General features: G+C 41.8%; 1 protein-coding gene across 1 annotated transcript in view; it reads left to right on the top strand.

Annotated features, from left to right (window-relative positions):
- Positions 1-21,068, top strand: part of pparda (peroxisome proliferator-activated receptor delta a) — a 28,949-nt gene extending 7,881 nt beyond the window's left edge. The window contains exons 2-8 of the mRNA XM_066671218.1: positions 1,101-1,423; positions 5,739-5,884; positions 6,004-6,142; positions 6,295-6,497; positions 13,316-13,522; positions 13,677-13,920; positions 14,053-21,068. Coding sequence (XP_066527315.1) covers positions 1,144-1,423; positions 5,739-5,884; positions 6,004-6,142; positions 6,295-6,497; positions 13,316-13,522; positions 13,677-13,920; positions 14,053-14,300 — 1,467 coding nt within the window. The 5' untranslated portion in view covers positions 1,101-1,143 and the 3' untranslated portion in view covers positions 14,301-21,068. The remainder of the gene's footprint in view (positions 1-1,100; positions 1,424-5,738; positions 5,885-6,003; positions 6,143-6,294; positions 6,498-13,315; positions 13,523-13,676; positions 13,921-14,052) is intronic.
- Positions 21,069-21,699: the final 631 nt, after the last annotated feature.

The following is a 21,699-nucleotide window of genomic DNA, read 5'->3' as shown; positions in this document are numbered from 1 at the left end:
ATGTGGCAGCTCACCCAGGGGTGTATTGGAACAGGGCAAGCCACCAACAGAGCACTACAGAAATAGGCCTCAAGGGCAGAGACACACAAACAACCCCTCTAGATGTTAAGAGTGTCAGGGAAAAAATGAAACACAAGAGAGGAAAACTTAAGATATCAGGGGAAAACTGATCAGCTCAAAATTGAGCAAAAGAAAACAAAGGCAAGAGAGTTTCCCAAAACAAAAGGGTGGGACAAGACAAGAGAAATTAAAGATAGAACACAACTTATCTTATTACTAATTATTTATTTATACGAAAATGGTAAAGAAAAGAAAATATTGAATCCCAAGAGAAATCAGAGGGTAAGCTCTGGTGGAAAAACAGAAGATAGAGAGACCCAGGAGAAAAGTCAAGAGCCTTTACCAAATTACCAGCCATGCTTGCACAGCACTCTGAAAAGAGAAACCCAAGACTGAGCACTGAGGTGTGTGTTGTCTTCCCTTAAGTAGAAGTAGCCCAGGTGGAACCAATTGCCTCAAATTAAGAGTGTCTCTGTCTCCCTCTAGTGACTGGGGGTGGCTTAGCAGTCAGCCTCGCCCCAGCCCCAGGCAGACCTCTTACAGGAAAAGTCTGAAAAAGGAAAGTGTTTAAAGAAGGACAGTGAGGGGCAGGAGTGGGATAGAGGGAGGAGCAGGGGGCAGAGCTCTGTTACTTTGGGCCTTAATTCTGAGTCCACTACAAGCTGATCAGAATTTATAGATACAGGAGAAACAGCAGTCAGCGCCATTACAGAACAAGATGTTTCAATAAAAACATATTTCACAAAAAAATACAAAAAAAAAGAAAACTACACACACTCACAGAAACACACACACACACACACACACACACTGAAACTGAACTTGGACACAGTGCGGCTGGATGTGTTCCAACTGTTATTACAACTCTCTCTCTGTCTCTGTCTCTCTTTGGCTTTGTGAGGGGTTTACTTGGAGTTATGTTGTTTATGTATTATGTATTGTGTTATTATGTTGTATATTGTACATATACTGTATTATACATTTACTGTATTTTGATAATAACATTGCTTGTTGTTTATTTGTATGTTGTTTATGTGCAGGTGTGCTCCAGCTGTGCTATGACCCTGATGATGTGTATGCTCCATGGACGGAACTGAAACAGAGGTTTTAATAATGAAGAATATGGGGGTGGGGCAAATGGGTGAAGTCTGTCTACAGAGCAGTGGCTCCTACCCCTGTGGAAGCCACGCCTCCCTGAAGACGGACCCAGAGGAGGAGACCCTGGGGGAGGTGCTCTCAGAGCTAGAGGCAGGGACTGAGCTGGGTGTGGAACCTGAGCTTGATGCTGAAACGGAATTGGAGGACAGCAGCAACAGTACTGTCACAGACTCCCATAGCCCCACCCCCACCTCCTCGTCTACAGGTGGGTCTGTCAGGATGGAGGATGATAGAAGATGATTGGGTCTGGTGGGAGGAGTCTGGAGTGGGAGGGGACAAAGTAGTGTCTGATTAGTGTGAGGAGTTTGTGGAGTGAAAGGGGGTCTATTTTGTGGTTCCCAATCTCCACTCTGATTCGGTGGGCAGCTACAGGAGCGGTTTACTGGGGGCTTAGTGACCAAGGCTCTTCTGATCAAACTACCTACAGATTATTGACAAACACACACACACAGGAAGGGAATTTGAGGCTGAGTGGGGACAGGGACCACTGGAGGGGATGGGAGAATTTGGATTTGCTGGGAGTACTCTGGGAGGATTATGGATTTGCTGGGAGTTTCTGTGAACTCAGGCGCACAGTTCTAGATCACGGGCAGTGGGAGGAGAACTCTGTCTGAACTCTCAGACAAAGAGAAACCAACAAGAAAAGAAAAAAAAATTTGGTTTAATTCCCACAGGAATTTCAACAGGAATTTAATCTTTCCTTAAAACCTACTTTATATTTGTAACGTTTGTTTTTTTGGAGCCTAGCCTCAAACACTGCACTTTGGCCTTGAACAGACATTAACACACATACACACAAACACTCACACTCACACATACTTATGTGTGTTAATGTGTGTGATAATGTATGTGGTATAGAGTGATGTAAGTACACTAACACTCTCACACACAGACAAACACACACACATGCACACTAACACTCTTAAACACTCATACACACTCTGACACTCACACACACAGTGAACTCTCTTCCACTGGGGAATGTTTCCTCAGAGTGTCGCTGACTCAGTGTGTTCTGTTTGTGTTCAGTGTGGATTTAGTATAAAGGTCAGAGTCTGATGCTGGGTTTGTTCACATGGAACAGGAACTCACTGCCACAAACCTTTGACCAGCAGGGATTACTACACTGTAACTACAGTGCTAACCGCTAACCACAGCACTAACTGCTAACCACAGAGCTGACCTCTAACTGCTATTTACAGAGCTAAAGTCTAACCACAGTGCTAACCACTAACCACAGTGATAACTGCTAACCACATAGCTAACTGCTAATCACTGAGCTAATTCCCATTCATTCCCATTCATTTCAGTGTGTTTGGGAACCAACAACAAATGTATTTCTGAGCTGTTTCTGATGATGACATGGCCCTGGTTCTCTTCTATGAAGGGACTTTCTGTCATTTGATCAAAACCTTAACTAACTTTTCATAATTTAAAAATTAATATTTTTCCACAACAATGCTTAAGATAACATATTATAAAGCTGTAACCCAAAACACTGTGCTGTAATGTTTGAAGAAGCTCAGTATAATCCAAAAGCACAGATCAGAGCAGCCAGAGTTATCTGTCCATCATTCAATGTGGCAGCCAACAACCCGGTCTCACACCTATTCATGATATAGTCACATATATAAGGGACTGCTATTCATGACATAGTCGCATATTTTCAACCTTATCAACAATGACACAATCATAAGTAAATGGGTAATTACCATACAAACACTATGTGACAGTAACACGAAAACTCTTCCTCAATACAGCCGTCATTACTCATAACATAGAAAAAGGCATAATGTAAGTTACATAACAGGTTCTTATTCCAACAAAGGCATAAAGTATTTTATTATAATATTTCTCCTAAGCAACGTTTATTATTAGTGTCCTACTTTTGCTTTAACTCTAATGAGAACATTTCTTTCACTTAACGTTATTTTGACTAATTTTCAAAAGGTTTATACTGAAAAGGACATTTCTCTAGCCATTATTTGCCTCTCTGTTTTAGCAAATAATGAATTAGTAATGTTATATATTCCATAAATAAAAATAAGACTGTGATATTAACGAATGGTAATGATGCCTTAATGAGGAGGAGTTTTTGTATTACTGTCACATAACACCGGGCATGGATATGACGGTTTTTATGATAATTGCCCATTCACTTATGATCATGATATTGTCGCATAAAATGTAGAAAATATGCGACTATGACATGAATTGCAATCCCCTATATATGTGACTATATCACGAGTAGGTGTGAGACCGGGTTGCAGCCAATGGAGTCACAGTCCCTCCTACAGGGGTTTGTTTTGCAGCCGCGCTGAGAGCAGTGGGTCAGAGCTGAAACACTGGGAACGACAGCTTTACTTTAGATAGAAATAACGTTAACACCGTGTCCAGGAGAAACTACATTTCATTCTCCCTCATCACATCACAGATACATTTCTGAATCAAAGTAATTCTTTATGCATTAAAATCACATTATATATTTTTTTATAGATTAACATTAATTAGAGTGTAACACAAATATGAGTGAGTCCTAAATAAGCAATCAATTCTATGACATTTTGATCATTAATATAATGAGAATAAGACTGTCTATTAGATTCTTAGACCAATAAGATTCTTTCATTTCAGATCTTCTTATAATTAATGAACAATTTTAAATAAACAATTATAATATAATATAATATAATATATAATAATAATACAATTATTTGAAACTGGTAATAGAGTATTTGCAAAATACATGGACAGATTATGCTTTGCCATTTTTCCAAAGGCTGCTGGCAGTTGGCTTAATAAATGTCTAACAACAAAAATGATTGACTACGGTCGAAAATAATTTACAAGTGCGTACTGGTCCCCCAGCCTTTGATTTCAGAAAGTTGGCAACACTACGCACACAAGAAGGTGTAGGTGAAGGTGAATTTCCTGAAAAGCCACTGATGCACTAGTTAAAATCGCATTATGCAGCAGAGGAAACCTGATTATTGATTAATGTAAATTAAGCTGCTGAAAAAAACAGTTAAAATGTTAATGAATTAAACACTGCTGAAAAATTCATTCTCTTTTTGTCATGAAGTATTAGGATGCACAAAAGGAAAATGCAGGGGAAGATAGACAATGTTTTTAGGCAAACCCAATTAAATGGAGTTGACAGTTTGCTACCACAGGCTTGCAATGTGTAACCCCTCATGTATGTCTGCTTTGTGGTTTTCACTTAAAGATCAAGGAGAGATGGGACAGTGCAGCAGTTTTATTCACCTGGCACAAACAATAAGGATTTGGGACTCCACGAAAGGCAGCATAGGTTGAAATGCATGTTTAGTTATCCTCACGTGTGATTTTAAAACATCAACAAAAACTACAGTATTTCCATATGTAGGCCTAGATGTACATAAAATAATAAAGTATAAAAAAATCCTGGAAGTTATTATTGGTTGTAAATGTAATTATAATTTGGCTATGAAGATTTCAGAGGGGATTTTACTTCCCCATCACAGAGCACACCTACTTTTGAAAAGCTTGATACACCCCTAGCCCAGCACTCCTCAAAACTGCTTTTCATGAAACAACAAAATTGACTATATGACATCTGCTGCTGTTTATTTCATTAATTCTTGTAAGATGTCTTATTTTCCATAATTTTTTATTTGTTATCATGCCTTCTAGTGTGACATTCAAACGTTTAAACCTGTACCTTTATTAAAGTTTTTTAAATTTTAATGTAGTTTAATGTATACATTAAATTATCCTACCCATGTTTATTTGTAAAAGAGAACAGTAAATGTATGGCTCAAGAAAGAAAGATCTAAGAAAGTTGCTAAATTTAGTGAGAATGAAGAAAACTGCATTGCAATAATCCAGAAATATGAGGAGAATTAATATTTATTATTTAAACCAAGGCTTACATTATTGCATATAATTATAGAGTTTTAGAATGCAAATTTTACAGACAGTTTTGGCCAGAAAGACCTATCAATCACCATGAAATGCAGAACTCCAGTACAAAGTCGCTGCTTACAAAATCTCTGAAGTTACAGCAGCTTTCACATTTGTTTTTATCCGACTCACAACGGCAGCATTCCCCTTAGGGCTTTGAAGAGGTTCAAACACTCTTTGGGTTGGTGGCCAAGGAAAATCTCCAGCAAAAGCCAAATGTGCAACAAGGAAAACTGATATGTAAGAATTGGGGTGCAGAACCATATTCAGTACAAAAAAAACTACATGTGAATACAAAATGAGTACACATTACCTAACTCACTGCTGGGGTTGTAGTGTTGCGTTGTTGTTTTTTTTTTTGTTTTTATTAGGGTTTTGCGATGTCACCAGCTCCATTTCGGAGGGGGATGCTGTGCTAGTGGAAATACAACCACCTAAAAGCATATGAAACTGATGCAATGGAAAGCACCATAGATCTAGAACTAACCACTAACCACAGGATAAAGCTTGAGCTAAGCACATATGTGTTGTACATGTTATAATAAAAGTGATGATATGTGTTTGTGTGTGTGTTTTAGACATTTCTCAGGTGTCTCCTGTCTCACTGTCTGAACAGCTGATATTGGGACGCGGTGAAGTCGCTGGGATAAACGTTGAATGTCGGATCTGTGGAGACAGAGCATCTGGATTTCACTACGGAGTTCACGCCTGTGAAGGGTGTAAAGTGAGATATTCATCACCATGATTATCATTAACACATTCACCATCATCATCATTAACACATTCACCACTCTCACCTCTCCGGGTTCCTCCTGTCAGTGTCCGGTGCTGTGTGTGTTGCAGGGTTTTTTCCGGAGGACGGTCCGGATGAAGCTGGAATATGAGAGGTGTGAGCGCAGCTGTAAGATCCAGAAGAAGAATCGGAATAAATGTCAGTTCTGTCGCTTCCAGAAATGTGTGATCCTTGGCATGTCCCACGATGGTGAGGGTACCCGGAACCACCATCACAGATTAAACACAAACACCCACAGGGTTCACACACACCCACACACACACACCTGAAGTTTAAACACACACACAGGCATAAAACCACTGACCTTCATACCTCTCTCTCTCTCTCCCTCTGTCTCTCAGCGATCCGTTATGGTCGGATGCCGGAAGCTGAGAAGAGGAAGTTAGTGGCTGTAATGTTGGACACTGAGCCGAGTTGTTTTCAGAATTCCTTGTCCAGTCTGAAGACTCTGGCCAAACGGGTCAACAGCGCCTACCTCAGGAACCTCAACATGACCAAGAAGAAGGCCCGGAGCATCCTGACCGGGAGAACCAGCTCCAGCCCGGTACCAATCACTGTCACTAATTACCCTTAATAATCACTAATCACTAATTACTCTGAGTGATCACTACTCATTCTCACGAATCACCTTCAGTAATTACTTATCACTCTCAATAATCACTGTCACTTATCACTTATTACTCTTAGTGGTCAATAATCTCTAATCACTCTTAATAAACACTCTGTGATGATGTCTAGGCACCACACACCTTATCAACAAAATTCTGGGATCTAGGAATCTTGTTGGGAATAAATGTATGCACAGGACATAAGATAATTTAATGGTACATGTTGATATTACATGGGTTGTTTCCTAGAAGGGGTGGATCCTCTGGCAGCAGTTCCTGTAAACCATTTGAATAAAATCTGTCAGTTAACATTGAAGGTTGAGCTCATAGGAATGTGTATATATGTATGACTTCATCTCGGTTGGGTGTAGTGAAATGCACTAACTGTTTGTTTTTATTCTCTTTGGTCATACTTCCTCACAGTAGCAACAGGATGGTATGCTCCAGAGAAGGAAGGAGCATCCAGGCTGCGTGTGTGGCTACTTAAGGCAGCGTAAGCGAGAGAAAAGTGGGGAGAAACCGGCCGGGTGTTGAACCTAGTGCTGTCACCAAAAGGGTTACTTCATGGACGAGTATGAATTTGATGATAATCCCATTCCAAGAGACTGGTAGTAGCCTCAGAGTTGTTTTTAGACTTGTCTTGTTCGTTTATGTGGATGTTTCATGTTTTCGATATATTGTGTTTCGTTAAAAAAATCACTGAGCACTTTTTTGGGGATAACAAGATGACCGCTTCCCTGTGTTTCTTGCTGCATGTGTCCTGGTGGTGCCTGTGTTCAGCTACAACACCACAAAGTTGCAGTGGTAATTTCAGCAGTAAAAAGATTGAAGATAGATTGGTAACAGGTAACATTCTATAGTTCCACCTGACGAAGGCAGTAGCGATTCAACAGAATCAGCAGGAAACCTTCAACAGAGTAAGTCGAGGCAAAGTGGAAAACAAAGGGGAGAACAGAGAGATGCCTCAGAAGAAAACACCAATAGCACAGACTGTGTAGCCTGAACACAAACAGGAGCCCAGCAAAAGTCAAGACTCACCATCACAAGCAATGAGCAGCACAGGGTGTAGCCTTGACCAACCTAGCAAGTTATTTCTGAGCTTCATAAGAGCACCCATTCTGATTCTGTTCTGATGAAGTGCGACAAGGTCAGAATGAATTCGGAAACTTATGTTAAGAAACAGAGGCGACCGTTGCGGGAGCTCCCAGTGTTAAAATCCTGAGAGCAGTGTCACAGTAGCCACTCTCAATGAATTCCGGTAGATCAGAGGTATCTCACCAGCTTACATGGTAAGCACCATGAATGCCAATGTTAAAAGAAAATGATGACTTTGAGCATTACCTAACCACCTTCAAACATATTGCACAAACTGCACAATAGCTTAAGGAAGATTACATCTTGTCCCACTTCGACAGCAATGCACATACAGCATATGTGGCCATAGATAATGAGGATGCATTAATGAGGCCATTTTGAGAAAATATGAAATCAACAGAGGAACATACAGAAGAAGGATCAGAGACAATAAAGTACAGCCAGGTGAAACACCACGGGAACTCTACATCAGATTGAAAGGACTCTATGAGAAATGGATGAAGTGCAATGATCATCATCATTGATCCAAGCTGTTGAACTGGCAGAAGTGTTTGTCACAGCAAGGGCAACTGAGGCCAATTTCCAGCTGAGGACCAACAGAGAAAACCAAAGGCCACACATTCAGTCCGGTCTGGGGGGAGCAGAAGGTAGTAGTAAAGCACCATGGTAAAGTAATGCTCAGGATTGTCAATTTGGTGCTTATAGTGAAGAAACGAACAGAGATTTTAATAAAAGTAATGAATAAGCACCAATGAAATGCTTTAGTATCAATGGGTTATTATTAACTGGGTTAAAATATTTACTGGTTCTAATCAGCTGATGTCATTTACCAAGCGGTAAAGAGAATTTTTTTCAGAGTGAAGAAGTGCTAACTTCAGTAAAAATAGGCTGCATGTCTTTTAAAGCTCTGGTGGATACAAGAGCCAGCCAGACTATGGGAGCAATGTTTAGAGCCATTGCAAGTCCAATACACAGGAAGTATTAAAGTTAAATGCACACATGGGGAAGAACACATTTACCATACTGCAGAACGTAGTAAATATATCTCTGGGCAGATATATTCCTATTTTAGTTGACCTGTTAAAATGTGAACCTAATTCAGCCAAGGTTTATGTAATGACAAGAGGCCAGAGATAGAAAAATGAAGTAAGCATAAAACTTCCAGTCCAAAAAGAAGAAAAGTAAAATAGAAAACCGTCAAGGGAAAGTTAGAGGCACAAAAATGCAAGAGATGAACCCAAAACCAGAAGTAGAAGCAGTAATTTTACCCAATAATATATATCCGAGTTGCAAAGGAAAGACGAGGCTTTGAAACCACTTTTCACGCCTATAAAAAAATCATTCATTGTTATATCCGTCAGTATACCTCAAGTACTACAGGTCCAAAGTCAATGTACCAAATTAAAGCTTAAAGTCACTGATTTACATTGATTTAATCATTTTATATATAATCCCACTCGATAAATAAGTATTTTTAATAAGGACAAGACTTGGCAGGGGAACAGGGACCAGGATGTTCACAGGGACTGACAAACATGGTGACTGGGACAGAGACAAAAGCAGACAGGTGCAGGGACGTGGACAGAGACAGGAACCAAGACATGGATCACCACCTTCACTGGTTCAGGAGCGGCAGGGATCCCCGCTGGCATAGGAACAGATGCAGTGGGTGCCACTTTCATGGGAACAGGAGCGGCTGGAGAGCAGCAGCAGTAATCAGTCCTGTAACAATGTCCATGGAGGCAGGGGGTCCTGCAACGACGTCCACGGAGGCAGGGGGTCCTGCAACGACGTCCATGGAGGCAGGGGTTTGGGCTGCTCGAAGGGCAGGCGCTGCTCGAGGAGCAGGTGCTGGAGCTGTTGAGGGTTCGAGAGGTCCATTCTTCATGAGGAAGTTCATCGAGTCCCTTGACCAAGGATCCTCATGAAATACGCCCGTTACCCTCACCTCTTCTGCCCTGAGGTTTGAGGCTAACAGCATCAACCCTCAATGCCCCCCCAAATTCTCCCCAGACTTGAAGACGCAGTCCTCCGGCAAGGGAGAGAATCCAGCATGCTGCTTCCGCCGACTCTGTTGTTTGCTGGGTGTGGAGAACACCTTAGCCTCCACAACATACCCCACTGGAGTGCCAGGACCCGAACGGAACGGAGTGCGCCTAATCACACACCCAGCAAACGGATTCCTCGCTACGTGCATTTTTTGAAGGTCCGTTCTTCTGTTACGTTTGGGCAGGACAGACAAGTGAGGCGGACGTAAACGCAAGGAATATTTTATTTAAACAGGACCAAAAACAAAACAAACACGAGCAAGGAGGTTCACACACTAACCACTTGAACGAAACAGGAACAGACAAGAAGACTTTGACATACAAACGTGAACAGGGGTAGACATGGGAGACACAAAGACAGAGAAACACACATCTACACACACAAGAACCGACAAGGGATCACTGAAACAAAAGGACTATATATACACAGAGCATTGACAAGGAACACATGGGACTGATAACGAGAGGGCAGGACTACAAAGGAGACACTGAGTAGAGAGCGAAGCTAAGGCTGGACTAGGGCAGAGACAAGAACAACAAACAGAGCCATGTGCTAAATAAGCACATGGTGAGGAAAACAAACACAGGACGTGACACATGCCAATAATTGAAGTATCTTTTTCCAGCATGCTAGGGCAGAGACAAGAACAACAAACAGAGCCATGTGCTAAATAAGCACATGGTGAGGAAAACAAACACAGGACGTGACACATGCCAATAATTGAAGTATCTTTTTCCAGCATGGCTATGGACATAGTCAGTCCCTTAGTGAGAAGCAGGCAGGGTAACCGATACATTTTGGTAGCGTGTGACTTTGCTACTAGGTACCCCAAGGCTGTTCCTCTTAGGAATGTCAAAACAAGGCAAATAGTCAATGCACTGATTCAGTTAATATCAAAGGTAGGTATCCCTAGAGAAATCCTCACGGATCAGGGGACTAACTTTACATCTAAACAATTAAAGGAAGTCTACAACCTTATGGGTATTAAGGGCATTATTAGTTCGCCCTTCCACCCCCAGGCATACAGCATGAATGAACATTTTAACAACACCGCGAGTTAAAGCCGGGCGCTAGAGCGCACATTTTATTACCAACAACAGACACGGGCTTGCTCACGAAATGCCAAGGACCATAGACATGTTAAGAGGAAGGTTTATCAAACCACTTATGAACTGTTGCTGCCAGCCCGCAAGAAACAAATTCAGAGTTTCCACATCAATATGCTAAGGAAATGGCATGAGAAAGAACTCTCAGCAGCTCTCAATATGAGGATAAGAGCTATAGATGAGGAGGAGAAGCATCAAGAGTAGTGTTTCCCAAGCATAAATAACAGTGCAACCAGACTCGTCTCACCTCAAACATGGTCAACAGCATCAGATCAGAAAAATATTACCAATGTCCCTCTTCAGCAACAAACCTAGGAGGACAAACTTGGCCCAGCATAAGACTCAACTTCTAAAGACTGAGCCGATCAGACAAACATGCTGTAGAGTACCAGCTTGCCTGGCCCTGGAGCTCAAAGAAGTGCAGGCAATGATGGAAATGGACATCATTGAACCCTCATTGAATGAATGGTACAGTCCAGTAGTGCTGGTGCCAAAGAAAGATAGAAGATTGCAATTTTGTGTGGATTTTTCCAAACTGAACTTTCTCCGCTTTTGGTCCATATTCTCAGAGTGGATGAGTTGATTGAGAGGTTGGACAAAGCAAACTATCTCACCACCCTCGATCTATGCAAAGGGTATTGGCAAGTTCCACTTGACCCTGAGTTAACGGCATTTCACGTACCAAGTGGGATATATCATATTAAAGTCATAATTTTGGTTTGTACAGTGCGGCAGCTTCATTCTAGAGGTTAATAGACAGAGTCTTGTGAGGTACAGATTACTATGCTGCAGCTAACATTCATGACATGGTTGTGTATACTACAACCTGGGAAAGTCATCTTAAACATCTAGCAGATGTTCTGCAGAGACCTGTGGCAGCAGGCCTGAAGATCAGTTTGACTAAATGCAGCATTGAGTCTGTGGTTTCCTACCTAGATCATTCTTGGGGCTTGTTGGATGGTACACTTTATTCCTGACTTTGCCAGCAGGACTTTAACAGACCTCAAAACGAAAGACAGACCTCTGAAAGTACAGTGGACAACAGAGCATGTAAGTGCATTGCAGGACCTCAAGAACTGTATGTGCTCCGAACCAGTGTTGATTAGACCAGATTTCAGCATATCTTTCATTGTGCAAACTGATGTTTCAGGTTTAGGACTAGGAGCTGTGTTGTTACAGGGTCAAGGGTAGGAACAAAAGCCCATTCTGTACAATAGTAGGAAGTTATACCCAAGGGAGACCAGGTATTCCACCATAGAGAAAGAGGCAGTTAAGTGGGCCTTTAATTCTTTAAAATATTATCTAATAGATGAAAGACAGTTATGCAAGAATCACTAGATGGTATTTCTCTTTACAGCCATTCAGATTTACTGTTCAGTACAGGAGGGGTTCCCAAAACATCACGGCCAACTTTTTGTGGCACCATTTAGAGGACTGACGTGCTTAGGGTGGGGGGTATGTGATGATGTATAGGCACAAGACACATCACTCTCTACATTATGTTAACTCCACATAATATTAATAAAATTCTGGGTTATAGGAAGGCAGTTGGGAATAAATGTATGCACAGGACATAAGATAATTTACCGTGTTGATACTTTTATTTAACATGTTGATACTTACATCGATTGTTACTTAGAAGAGGGGATCCTGCGGTGGCAGTTCCTGTAAAGGAATAAAATAGAATATTATAGGTCGGTTAACAGTGAATGTTGAGCTTATAGGAATGTGTGTGTGTGTGTGTATATATGTATGATGTTATCGTGGTTGGGTGTAGTGATATGCATAACTGTATGTTTTTATTCCCTTTGGTTGTACTACCTCTATGTAGACACAGGATGGTACGCTCCAGAGAAGGGAGGAGTATCCATGTTGCGGGTGGCTACTTAAGAGAGCATAAGTGAGAGAAAAGGGGGGCGAGACTGGCTGGTCTTGATTTATCTCTTTCTGTTTCGTTAAAAATTCACTGAGCACCGGAATAAAATGTTTTTGGGATAAGAAGACGACCTGTGTTTCTTGATGCATGGGTCCTGGTGGTGCCTTCATTCAGCTACAACACCACACACTCTCCCTAATCACTAATTACTCTCAGTGATCACTAATCACTCTAACTAAACACACTCACTAATCACTCTCTCTAATCATTAAACCACTCTCACTAATCACCCTCATTAATCACTAACCAATGATTAATTAATCACTCACCCTCATTAATCACTAATCAATCTCACTAATCACTCTTACTAATTACTAATCTCTCACCAATCACTGATCACCCTCACTAATCAATTGCTAATCATTTATCACTCACTAATCGCTAGTCACTGTCATTAATCACTAATAACTCTCAATAATCAACAATTTCTTACCACTTTCACTAATTACTAATCAATCACTTGATATACATAATACACACTAAACAGAAATAACATTTGAGAGTTTCATAAATACTCTTTCTGTTCTCTCTCCATGCCCCCCTTGCACCCCCACTCCCACCCTCAAAGCCATTTATTATCTATGATATGGAGTCTCTGTGGCAGGCGGAGAATGGCTTGGTCTGGAACCAGTTGGTAAACGGAGCCCCTCCTCACAGAGAGATCGGAGTTCACGTCTTCTACCGCTGTCAGTGCACCACTGTGGAGACAGTGCGAGAACTCACTGAGTTCTCCAAGAGCATCCCAGGCTTCTCTGACCTGTACCTCAATGACCAGGTACAAATACACACACACACACACATGTGCATACACACACACACGGGTGGGGCCCCAAGTATGTGATGTCACAGCCATGTTGAGATGAAATCCTGTTGTGGGCGGGGCAGAGGTGAGAGGTGTGTGAGGGTGCAGTTCTGCTGTTCTCCTGCAGGTGACGCTGTTGAAGTACGGGGTCCACGAGGCATTCTTTGCCATGTTGCCATCGCTGATGAATAAAGATGGGCTGCTGGTGGCGAATGGGCGGGGCTTTGTGACAAGGGAGTTCCTGCGGAGCCTACGGAAGCCATTCAGTGATATCATGGAGCCCAAATTTGAGTTTGCTGTCAAATTTAATGCCCTCGAGCTGGACGACAGTGACCTGGCCCTCTTTGTCGCCGCCATCATCCTCTGTGGAGGTACACACACAAACACACACACATTATGATATACTATACACAGTGTAACAGCAGATAGAGGTACTACAGGAATAGAGCTCCATCACTGAGGTGACTGTGATTGACTCCGCATGTGTGCGTGTGTGTTTGAAGACCGTCCTGGTTTGATGAATGTGAAGCAGGTGGAGGAGATTCAGGACAACATCCTTCAGGCTCTGAACCAACACCTCCTCAGCACACACTCGGACAACAGCTACATTTTCCCCAAACTGCTGCAGAAGATGGCAGACCTTCGTCAGCTGGTCACTGAGAATGCACAACTCGTCCAGAACATCAAGAAAACAGAGTCCGAGACCTCCCTCCACCCCCTCCTGCAGGAGATCTATAGGGACATGTACTAACACTCACACAAACACACACACAAATCTATACACACACATACACACTTATAGATATATTTACTCATACACTACTTCAGGATATCTACAGGGGCATTTACTAAATACACACATACACTTCAACACACACACACACACACAAACTACTGCAAGAGATGTATAAAGATATGTATTAACACAAACACACACACAAAGCAGCTCTCTTATGCAGAGTGACTTGCAATTATAGGACTGTCATTGCTGAACTGTGGAGTTCCTGCCCAAGTGGGAAACTGAAACCCAGTGTGCTGTGAGAAGGACAGTGGTGTTCTCCTGAAAACGGACCTTGCTGCTCCAGGCTGGACCTCATTGGCCTTACCATGCTGCCCCAGAACCCCAGGCGGTCCCCAGTGCTTGGATCAGCATTATTATTATTGTTTTCTGAAAGATTCCATTTGAGCCTTTCATTTTAGCTTATCTTAGCTTTGCATAACATAAACTCAGCAAAAATCAGCAAAGATCAGCTACCAACCAAACCTCCACATACTCAGTTTAGAAGCTGGTGTTCAGTGTGAACCTGGGACTGGGGAGGTTTTCCAGGACCAGGACGATCCCACAGGATCCCACAGGGACACAATGTGCTGCTTTTCCTCTCTCAGCGCAGCTTGTGCTTACACACAGTTCCCAATGCTTAACCTTAGCCCCCACCACCAGCCCCCGGAAACAGACCCTGAGATACATTTGCTGCTCCAGCTGCTTTAACACTCTAATTGTCCTCACTCTGACTGTGTCTGAAGCAGAAGGCCGCAACCTTTCTGCCTTCTGCCTGTGCTGTCTCCTTATTCAGTGCTTCAGAAGGCAGCATTTGAATGTGAAGGCATACATAATGAAGTCACATCTGAGACATGCTTCCAAGGCAGCAATATGTTACGACGTTCCTTGGATACAGAAATCTGACTGCCGTTACGTGTGATAAACAACACATACATTACTGTTTATAACAGAAATAAAATTACAGTATGAATGAAGAGGAGTGCAAAGGACTTCTCAGTGGAGGAAATGGCTGTGATTTGCAACTATTTGCTCTTTAACTGCTCTTCCCAAAGTAACTAGGCTTATTAACGTTATTATCAAATCAAATCAAATGTATTTATATAGCATGTTTTACAACTGATTTTGTCACAAAGCAGCTTTACATAATTAATATCAATACAGATCATTTGAATCAAAGCTGAAGGCAAGAGTGGCAAGTAAAAACTCCCTCGAGGCTGGAGGAAGAAACCTGGGAGGAACCTAGACTCACATGGCGGACCCAATCCTCCTCTGATCAAATTACTGATAGAATTTTAAATTATCACCAATTAAGTGTCATTATGCTACATTATAATAGTAATAATAATAATAGTGACATCAATCTGGGAGCATAATAACAGTGCATCAGACTAGAAGCATCAGTCAGAGTGTTGCAAATCTGAGACTATTTCTACTTCAGTGTAATTGATGGTGGTGGGTAATGGTGAGTGGTCTGAGGCCGACAGCAGTAGCAGGAGGTGAGCAGCTGGTCTGGTGTGGACCGCAGGAGAGACCAGCAGAAAACAGTAAACAAAAGCAGTTAGTTTGAGCGTCTGACTCATCTGACTGTAACAGACTGGAAGGAGGGAAATCAGAAGGAACCCAGACATTAGAGCATCCTCAGACAGTGACATCCATCCGCTCCACCATCCTCAACAAGAGAATCTGTGAGTACTGCACCGTAGAGCACATTATCCGAGTTTACTATGATTCCCCATGTCCATGAGTTCCTGAAACGACAACCTTAAACTAGAAGAAGATGTTAGTTGCCAAAAGCTACTTGAGCCTTGATTTAAACATATTGACTGTGTCTGCATCCCGAACACTAGCTGGAAGACTGTTCTGAGCTGATGGGCTTTGTAGGAGAAAGCTTTTCCCCATGCTGAAGTCTTATGAATGCTGGGGACAAGTAAGAGGCCAGTGCCCTGAGATCTGCGTATTCTTGGTGGTTCATAGTGCATGATGAGGTCTCGCAGGTATTCAAGGGTGAGACCGGGTAGGCATTTATATGTAAAACAATTTTGTAATCAATAACTGAAAGCCAGTGAAGTGTGGATAAAACTGGGCTGATACGTTCAAATTTTCTGGTTTTAATGAGGACCCTGGCTGCAGCATTTTGAATTAGCTAGAGTTTACTCAAGTTTTTGCTGGAGCATTCTAAAAGTAGCACATTGCAGTAATCTATTCTTGATGTAATAAAAGCATTAACTAATTTTTCTGCATCTGGCAGGAATAAGGCATTTCTTAACTTAGCAATGTAGGAAAGCTGTTTTTGTAATGTTGCCTATATGCCGATCAAATGATAGATATGAGTCAATTACAACACCCAGATTTTTAGCTGATGAGCTAGGAAGCAGGGAAGTCAGCAAAATTTTGTCTGATACCTTATTTATAGCAGCTTTTGGACCTAAAAGTAGAACCTCTGCTGTTTAGTAGAAGGAAGTTGTACGACATCCAATGCTTCACATCTTTTACACAGTCCTCCATTTTCTTTAGAGTTGGTTTGTCATCTGGTTTGGCTGATATATCATCATCCATCTGTGTATCATCAGCATAACTGTGGAAGGTAATGCCATGCCTGCTAATAAGTCTGCCTAGTGGCTGCATGTATAATATGAATAATAAAGGTCCTAAAATGGGGCCTTGGGGAATTCCAAATCTCATTTTTGTGTGAATAGAGGAGACATTATTTACTTTTACAAATTTGTGGCGATCTGTAAGGTAAGACTTAAACCATGATAGGGCCATCCCTGTGATTCCAACCAGGTTAGTTAGTCTTTCTAGCAGAATAGTATGATCAGTTAAAAAGCTGAATAAAAAGCTGCACTGAGGTCAAGTAGCACCAGCGTGAATATGCAGCCTTGATCAGAGGCGAGAAGAAGGTAATATTTTTATCTTAACTAGAGCCATTTTGGTGCTATGGTGTGGCCTAAAAACACATTGAGATTTTTCATATGTTATTCTTATGCAGAAATGAGCGAAGTTGTTGGGCCACAACATTTTCTAGGATCTTAGATATAAATGGCAAGTTAGAGATAGGTCTGTAATTGGATAGTACACTAGGATTAAGATTTGGTTTGTTGATCAGGGGTTTAATAACTGCTAGTTTAAATGCTTTGGGTATGTGACCCAGTCTAAGGGACAAATTTATGATTGTTAAAAAGGGATTGATTATATCTGATAAAACGTCTTTAAATAGTTTTGTTGGTATTGCATCAAGTGTGCATGTTGTACAATTTGACAAGTAGATGATTTTCTCCAGTTCTAACTGTGAAAGTGGGTCAAAGGCTTCTAATCTTTCTTCTATGTTTTGGCTGGGATCTGTGGATCAGTAGCTACCTGATTGTTTGTAAATTTAGAGATTGCACTAAAGAGTACTTTAAGATTGTAGTTTAGTTGACCACCTCCACTCTAATTTCATTACAGGTTGTTTTAAGGTGCGTGTTTCTTCATAATACTGTCGTCTTTTTATATGCTTAAATGCTGCTACACTATCTAAAGTTGATTGAAGTGTTTTATCAAAATAGTCAGTTAGTCTGTCTAGCTCCAGTGGGTCTGATGGGCCACTAACTGAGGTCAATAAATCTGTGATGTTTTCAGTAAATTTAGGGTCTGTAGATGGGGTTAGTGAGTGGTTAGTGAGAGTTAGTAAAGTGGGCATGTACATATTTTACAAACTAAACTCAGTTTGTATAAAAATAGATAGTGGTCTGATAGTGCAGATGATTGGGATAGTATATTTATGTTTTTTATTTTAGTGCCCAGTGTCAGACCTATGTCTAGTGTAAGATTACAATAATGTGTAGAGCCTGATACATTTTGAGTCTTGATTGATGTAAATGCCTTTTTTAGTGGATCATCACTTTTGTCAAAATGAATGTTAAAGCCTCCTACAATTATTACTTTATCACAGGACACTGCTAAATTAGCAGCAAATTCACCAAATTCTGAATAGGGCCCTCGTGGTCTGTAAATATATAGTAAGGAGTATGTGTTCTTATTAGTGGCTTGGCTAGTTATGTTAATGTACATCATTTCATAGGCATTGAAGTTGTAACCATGTTTTTGGTTAATATCTAAAGTATTTCTGTAAATAAAACATAATCCACCACCTTTGCCTGTCAGTCTGGGGCTGTGTACATATATATAGCCTGTGGGCTATGATTTAGTGCTAAATATTCATCATTCCTAACCCAGATTTCACTAAGACATGAAACATAAAATTTCTGATCCATTATAATTTGATCCATGTATAATGACTGCTTTGGACTTATATTGAGTAGGCCAAGCTTTAGGTCTGAGGGTGTGATACTGATGGATATTTCTGATGGTTTAATAATGATTAGCTTATTAGGGCATGCGGTTTGATATTTTCTGTGTTAAAGTTTGATTCGGGGCATAGACACAGTCTTGATACTGTAACAAATATTTATATTTCTGAGAGCAAGCATTGTAGATACATCTTCCTCCTTACTATGGGCAGACAAATGGCCATTATCTGTAAGTGTATCCTTAAAATTACTTACCTGCTCACTGCATAATCTACCTGCCTGGTGTGTGCGGGTGGGTGGGATAAGTCAGGCCTGGCATAGAACATCCTCGATGTTACCAGAGAGAACTACAGAACCTAGGTGACTAGGGTGAAGCCCATCCCGGCAGTAGAGGGCAGGACTAAAAACACTCCCAGTGGTCGACGTAGTCCGCGCTGACAGTGCCACACCAAACCCGGAGCCAGCAGTGGAGTGCGAAGAGCCTGCTGTACGCCTCACATTCTTGTCTGTAGGTGGGTAGGGGGGCCGGAGATGACGATTCTGGAGTCCATCTTTTTCTGAGCGGTATCCAGAAGTGAGCGGTAGTGCTCCTTCAGGACCTCGATGCAGCGGGCAGAGTTGTTATTTGTCCCCATGTGGAGAATGACGGTTCTGAAGTCCTCACTCTGCTGCAGTGCCAAGGGAAGCCGCCTGGCAATGTCCAGGACACAGTTACGTTACTTTTAGTACCTGAGACTCTGTTTTGCTTTCGGTGCCGGTACAGGTGAGAGCCAAGAGCTGAGCACCTCAAACTGGTTGGTAGAAGTGAAGACTGGCTGTGGTAGAGTGGGGGAAAATGACCTCGGCTTCCCACGCTGATGTTCTCAGCTCGGAGTAATGGCCTTCCCTCGTCTTCTCCCACTGGATTATTATTATTAATTATAATAATGATTGATTTAGAGATAAAAGTACATGTTTCTTGTAATCTTTGAACCCATAATTTATTTTCCATTAAGTCTTTTTCCAGGTAAATATGACAAACTTCAAAACCCACTATATTTTAATGAATGCTGCTGTTGACCGTCCTGACACACCGCTGTGTGTCTAAGGCAGTGAAGGATGCTTGTTAGGCTGCCTACAAAAATCAACCAAACTGAGGAACCTTGGCACATAGCATTTTCCACAGACATTCGATTCAGTCTGTCCTGTCTACCTCCCTCCTTCAGAATGCTGCCTTAGTAAACAGCACTCCAGTCATTTCAGACACAGCATCAACCTCATGCTAGCAGGCCCAGATGTCCTTTAGCAAAAGAACTGAACTGGACCATTAGTGATCATCTCCTAGCATATCAAGATCTGGTTTCACTGTGTTAGCAGTAGTTGGGAGAATTCAAATGGAGATTTAGAAAGCTAGAATGGCCAAAGCAGCTGAAGAATGCTAGTCAAATATATCGACAAGACAATCCTTTTCTATTTCTGACTCTGTGCTACATTAGCCTTTAGCACTCAGGTCACAGGCTCAAGCTGATAAAAATGTTGCCAAAAGAAAGAACAGATTGTTACAACTGAATAACCTCAAATTATTATTATTATTATTATTATGGTTTTGATGTTGTTTTTATTGTGTGTGTTCTTGCTGTTGAAAAAGAAATTGCTCAAAAGTTCCTGATCACTTAACCGAAGACCTTCTGTGAGATCTTTTCTGACATTCTGTGTTTATTCAGACTCTGTGTTTGGGGTCAGACTTGGAAAATAGGGCCAAACAGTTTCTGTTATTCATCAAATAAATCAGAATTTATTATTCTGGGTTGCAGTCACTGCCAAGTTACACACTGTTGTTTCTTTATTACTTTGCTAACAGTTAGCATGGTGTGTCCTCAGTGGACGATAGCTCTGAAGGCTAATGTTGCTAACGAGTGACAGAGCTTTTGTCCCACATATTAGCACTCAGCTAACAGTGTGAGGAAACAGTCACAGATGTTTTCCTCTGTGTTGATTTTGTCCAGTGTGCTAGCTCCTGGGCTAGTGTCTGTTACCTTTTAGCAACATAAGCCTCCTGCCTCCCACTCAGACCCCAAACTGTCTCTGTGTCCTCTTCCTGTCTCCCCTTCAGACTCCAAACTGTCTCTGTGTCCCCATCCTGTCTCCCTCTCAGACTCCAAACTGTCTCTGTGTCCCCATCATGTCTCCTTCTCAGACTCCAATCTGTCTTCTATGTCTGTGTTCTCTCTGTCTCAGACTCCGGGGACAGTGCTGCTGTCTCTTGTTGCTGTGTAGTTTTTCTAAAGAGGGACAGTCCCCCAGCAGGACACTTTGTCCTGTCATTAATGTTCCTGGTGAAAAAGAAGAATACAATAATCTATTCAATAAAAGAGTTTTTATATTTAAACTTTGTAAATTTCCTTCTGTGTTTGATCGGAGTAATCAATAAATCAGTAACTCCTTCTGCTCTGTAACTTACAGCCTGAACTGTTGCACTTTGATGTGTAATGTGAATAAACAATAATCTGCTGCACCTTTAGATCTCTCTCTGTCTGTGGTCCTTAAAGGGGTTTGGTGTTTATGTTTCCAAACGAGGGCGGCATGGTGGCACAGCAGGTAGTGTCGCAGTCACACAGCTCCAGGGATCTGGAGGTTTTGGGTTCGATTCCTGCTCCAGGTGACTGTCTGTGAGGAGTTGGTGTGTTCTCCCCGTGTCCGCCTGGGTTTCCTCCCACGGTCCAAAAACACACGTTGGTAGGTTGATTGGTGACTCCAAAGTGTCCATAGGTATGAGTGTGTGTCTGTGTTGCCCTGTGAAGGACTGGCGCCCCCTCCAGGGTGTATTCCCTGCCTTGCGCCTAATGATTCCAGGTAGGCTCTGGTCTTTGATTATAATCAAAACAAGTCATATATTTTTTATGCGGCACGGTGGCGCAGCAGGTAGTGTCGCAGTCACACAGCTCCAGGGATCTGGAGGTTGTGGGTTCGATTCCTGCTCCGGGTGACTGTCTGTGAGGAGTTGGTGTGTTCTCCCCGTGTCCGCGTGGGTTTCCTCTGGGTGCTCCGGTTTCCTCGCACGGTTCAAAAACACATGTTGGTAGGTTGATTGGTGACTCCAA

Source organism: Hoplias malabaricus, chromosome 5 (genome assembly GCF_029633855.1).
Source record: "Hoplias malabaricus isolate fHopMal1 chromosome 5, fHopMal1.hap1, whole genome shotgun sequence".
Lineage (NCBI taxonomy): Eukaryota > Metazoa > Chordata > Actinopteri > Characiformes > Erythrinidae > Hoplias > Hoplias malabaricus.
Note: the sequence above shows the minus strand (reverse complement) of the source record. Positions and strands in the feature narration are given on the sequence as shown.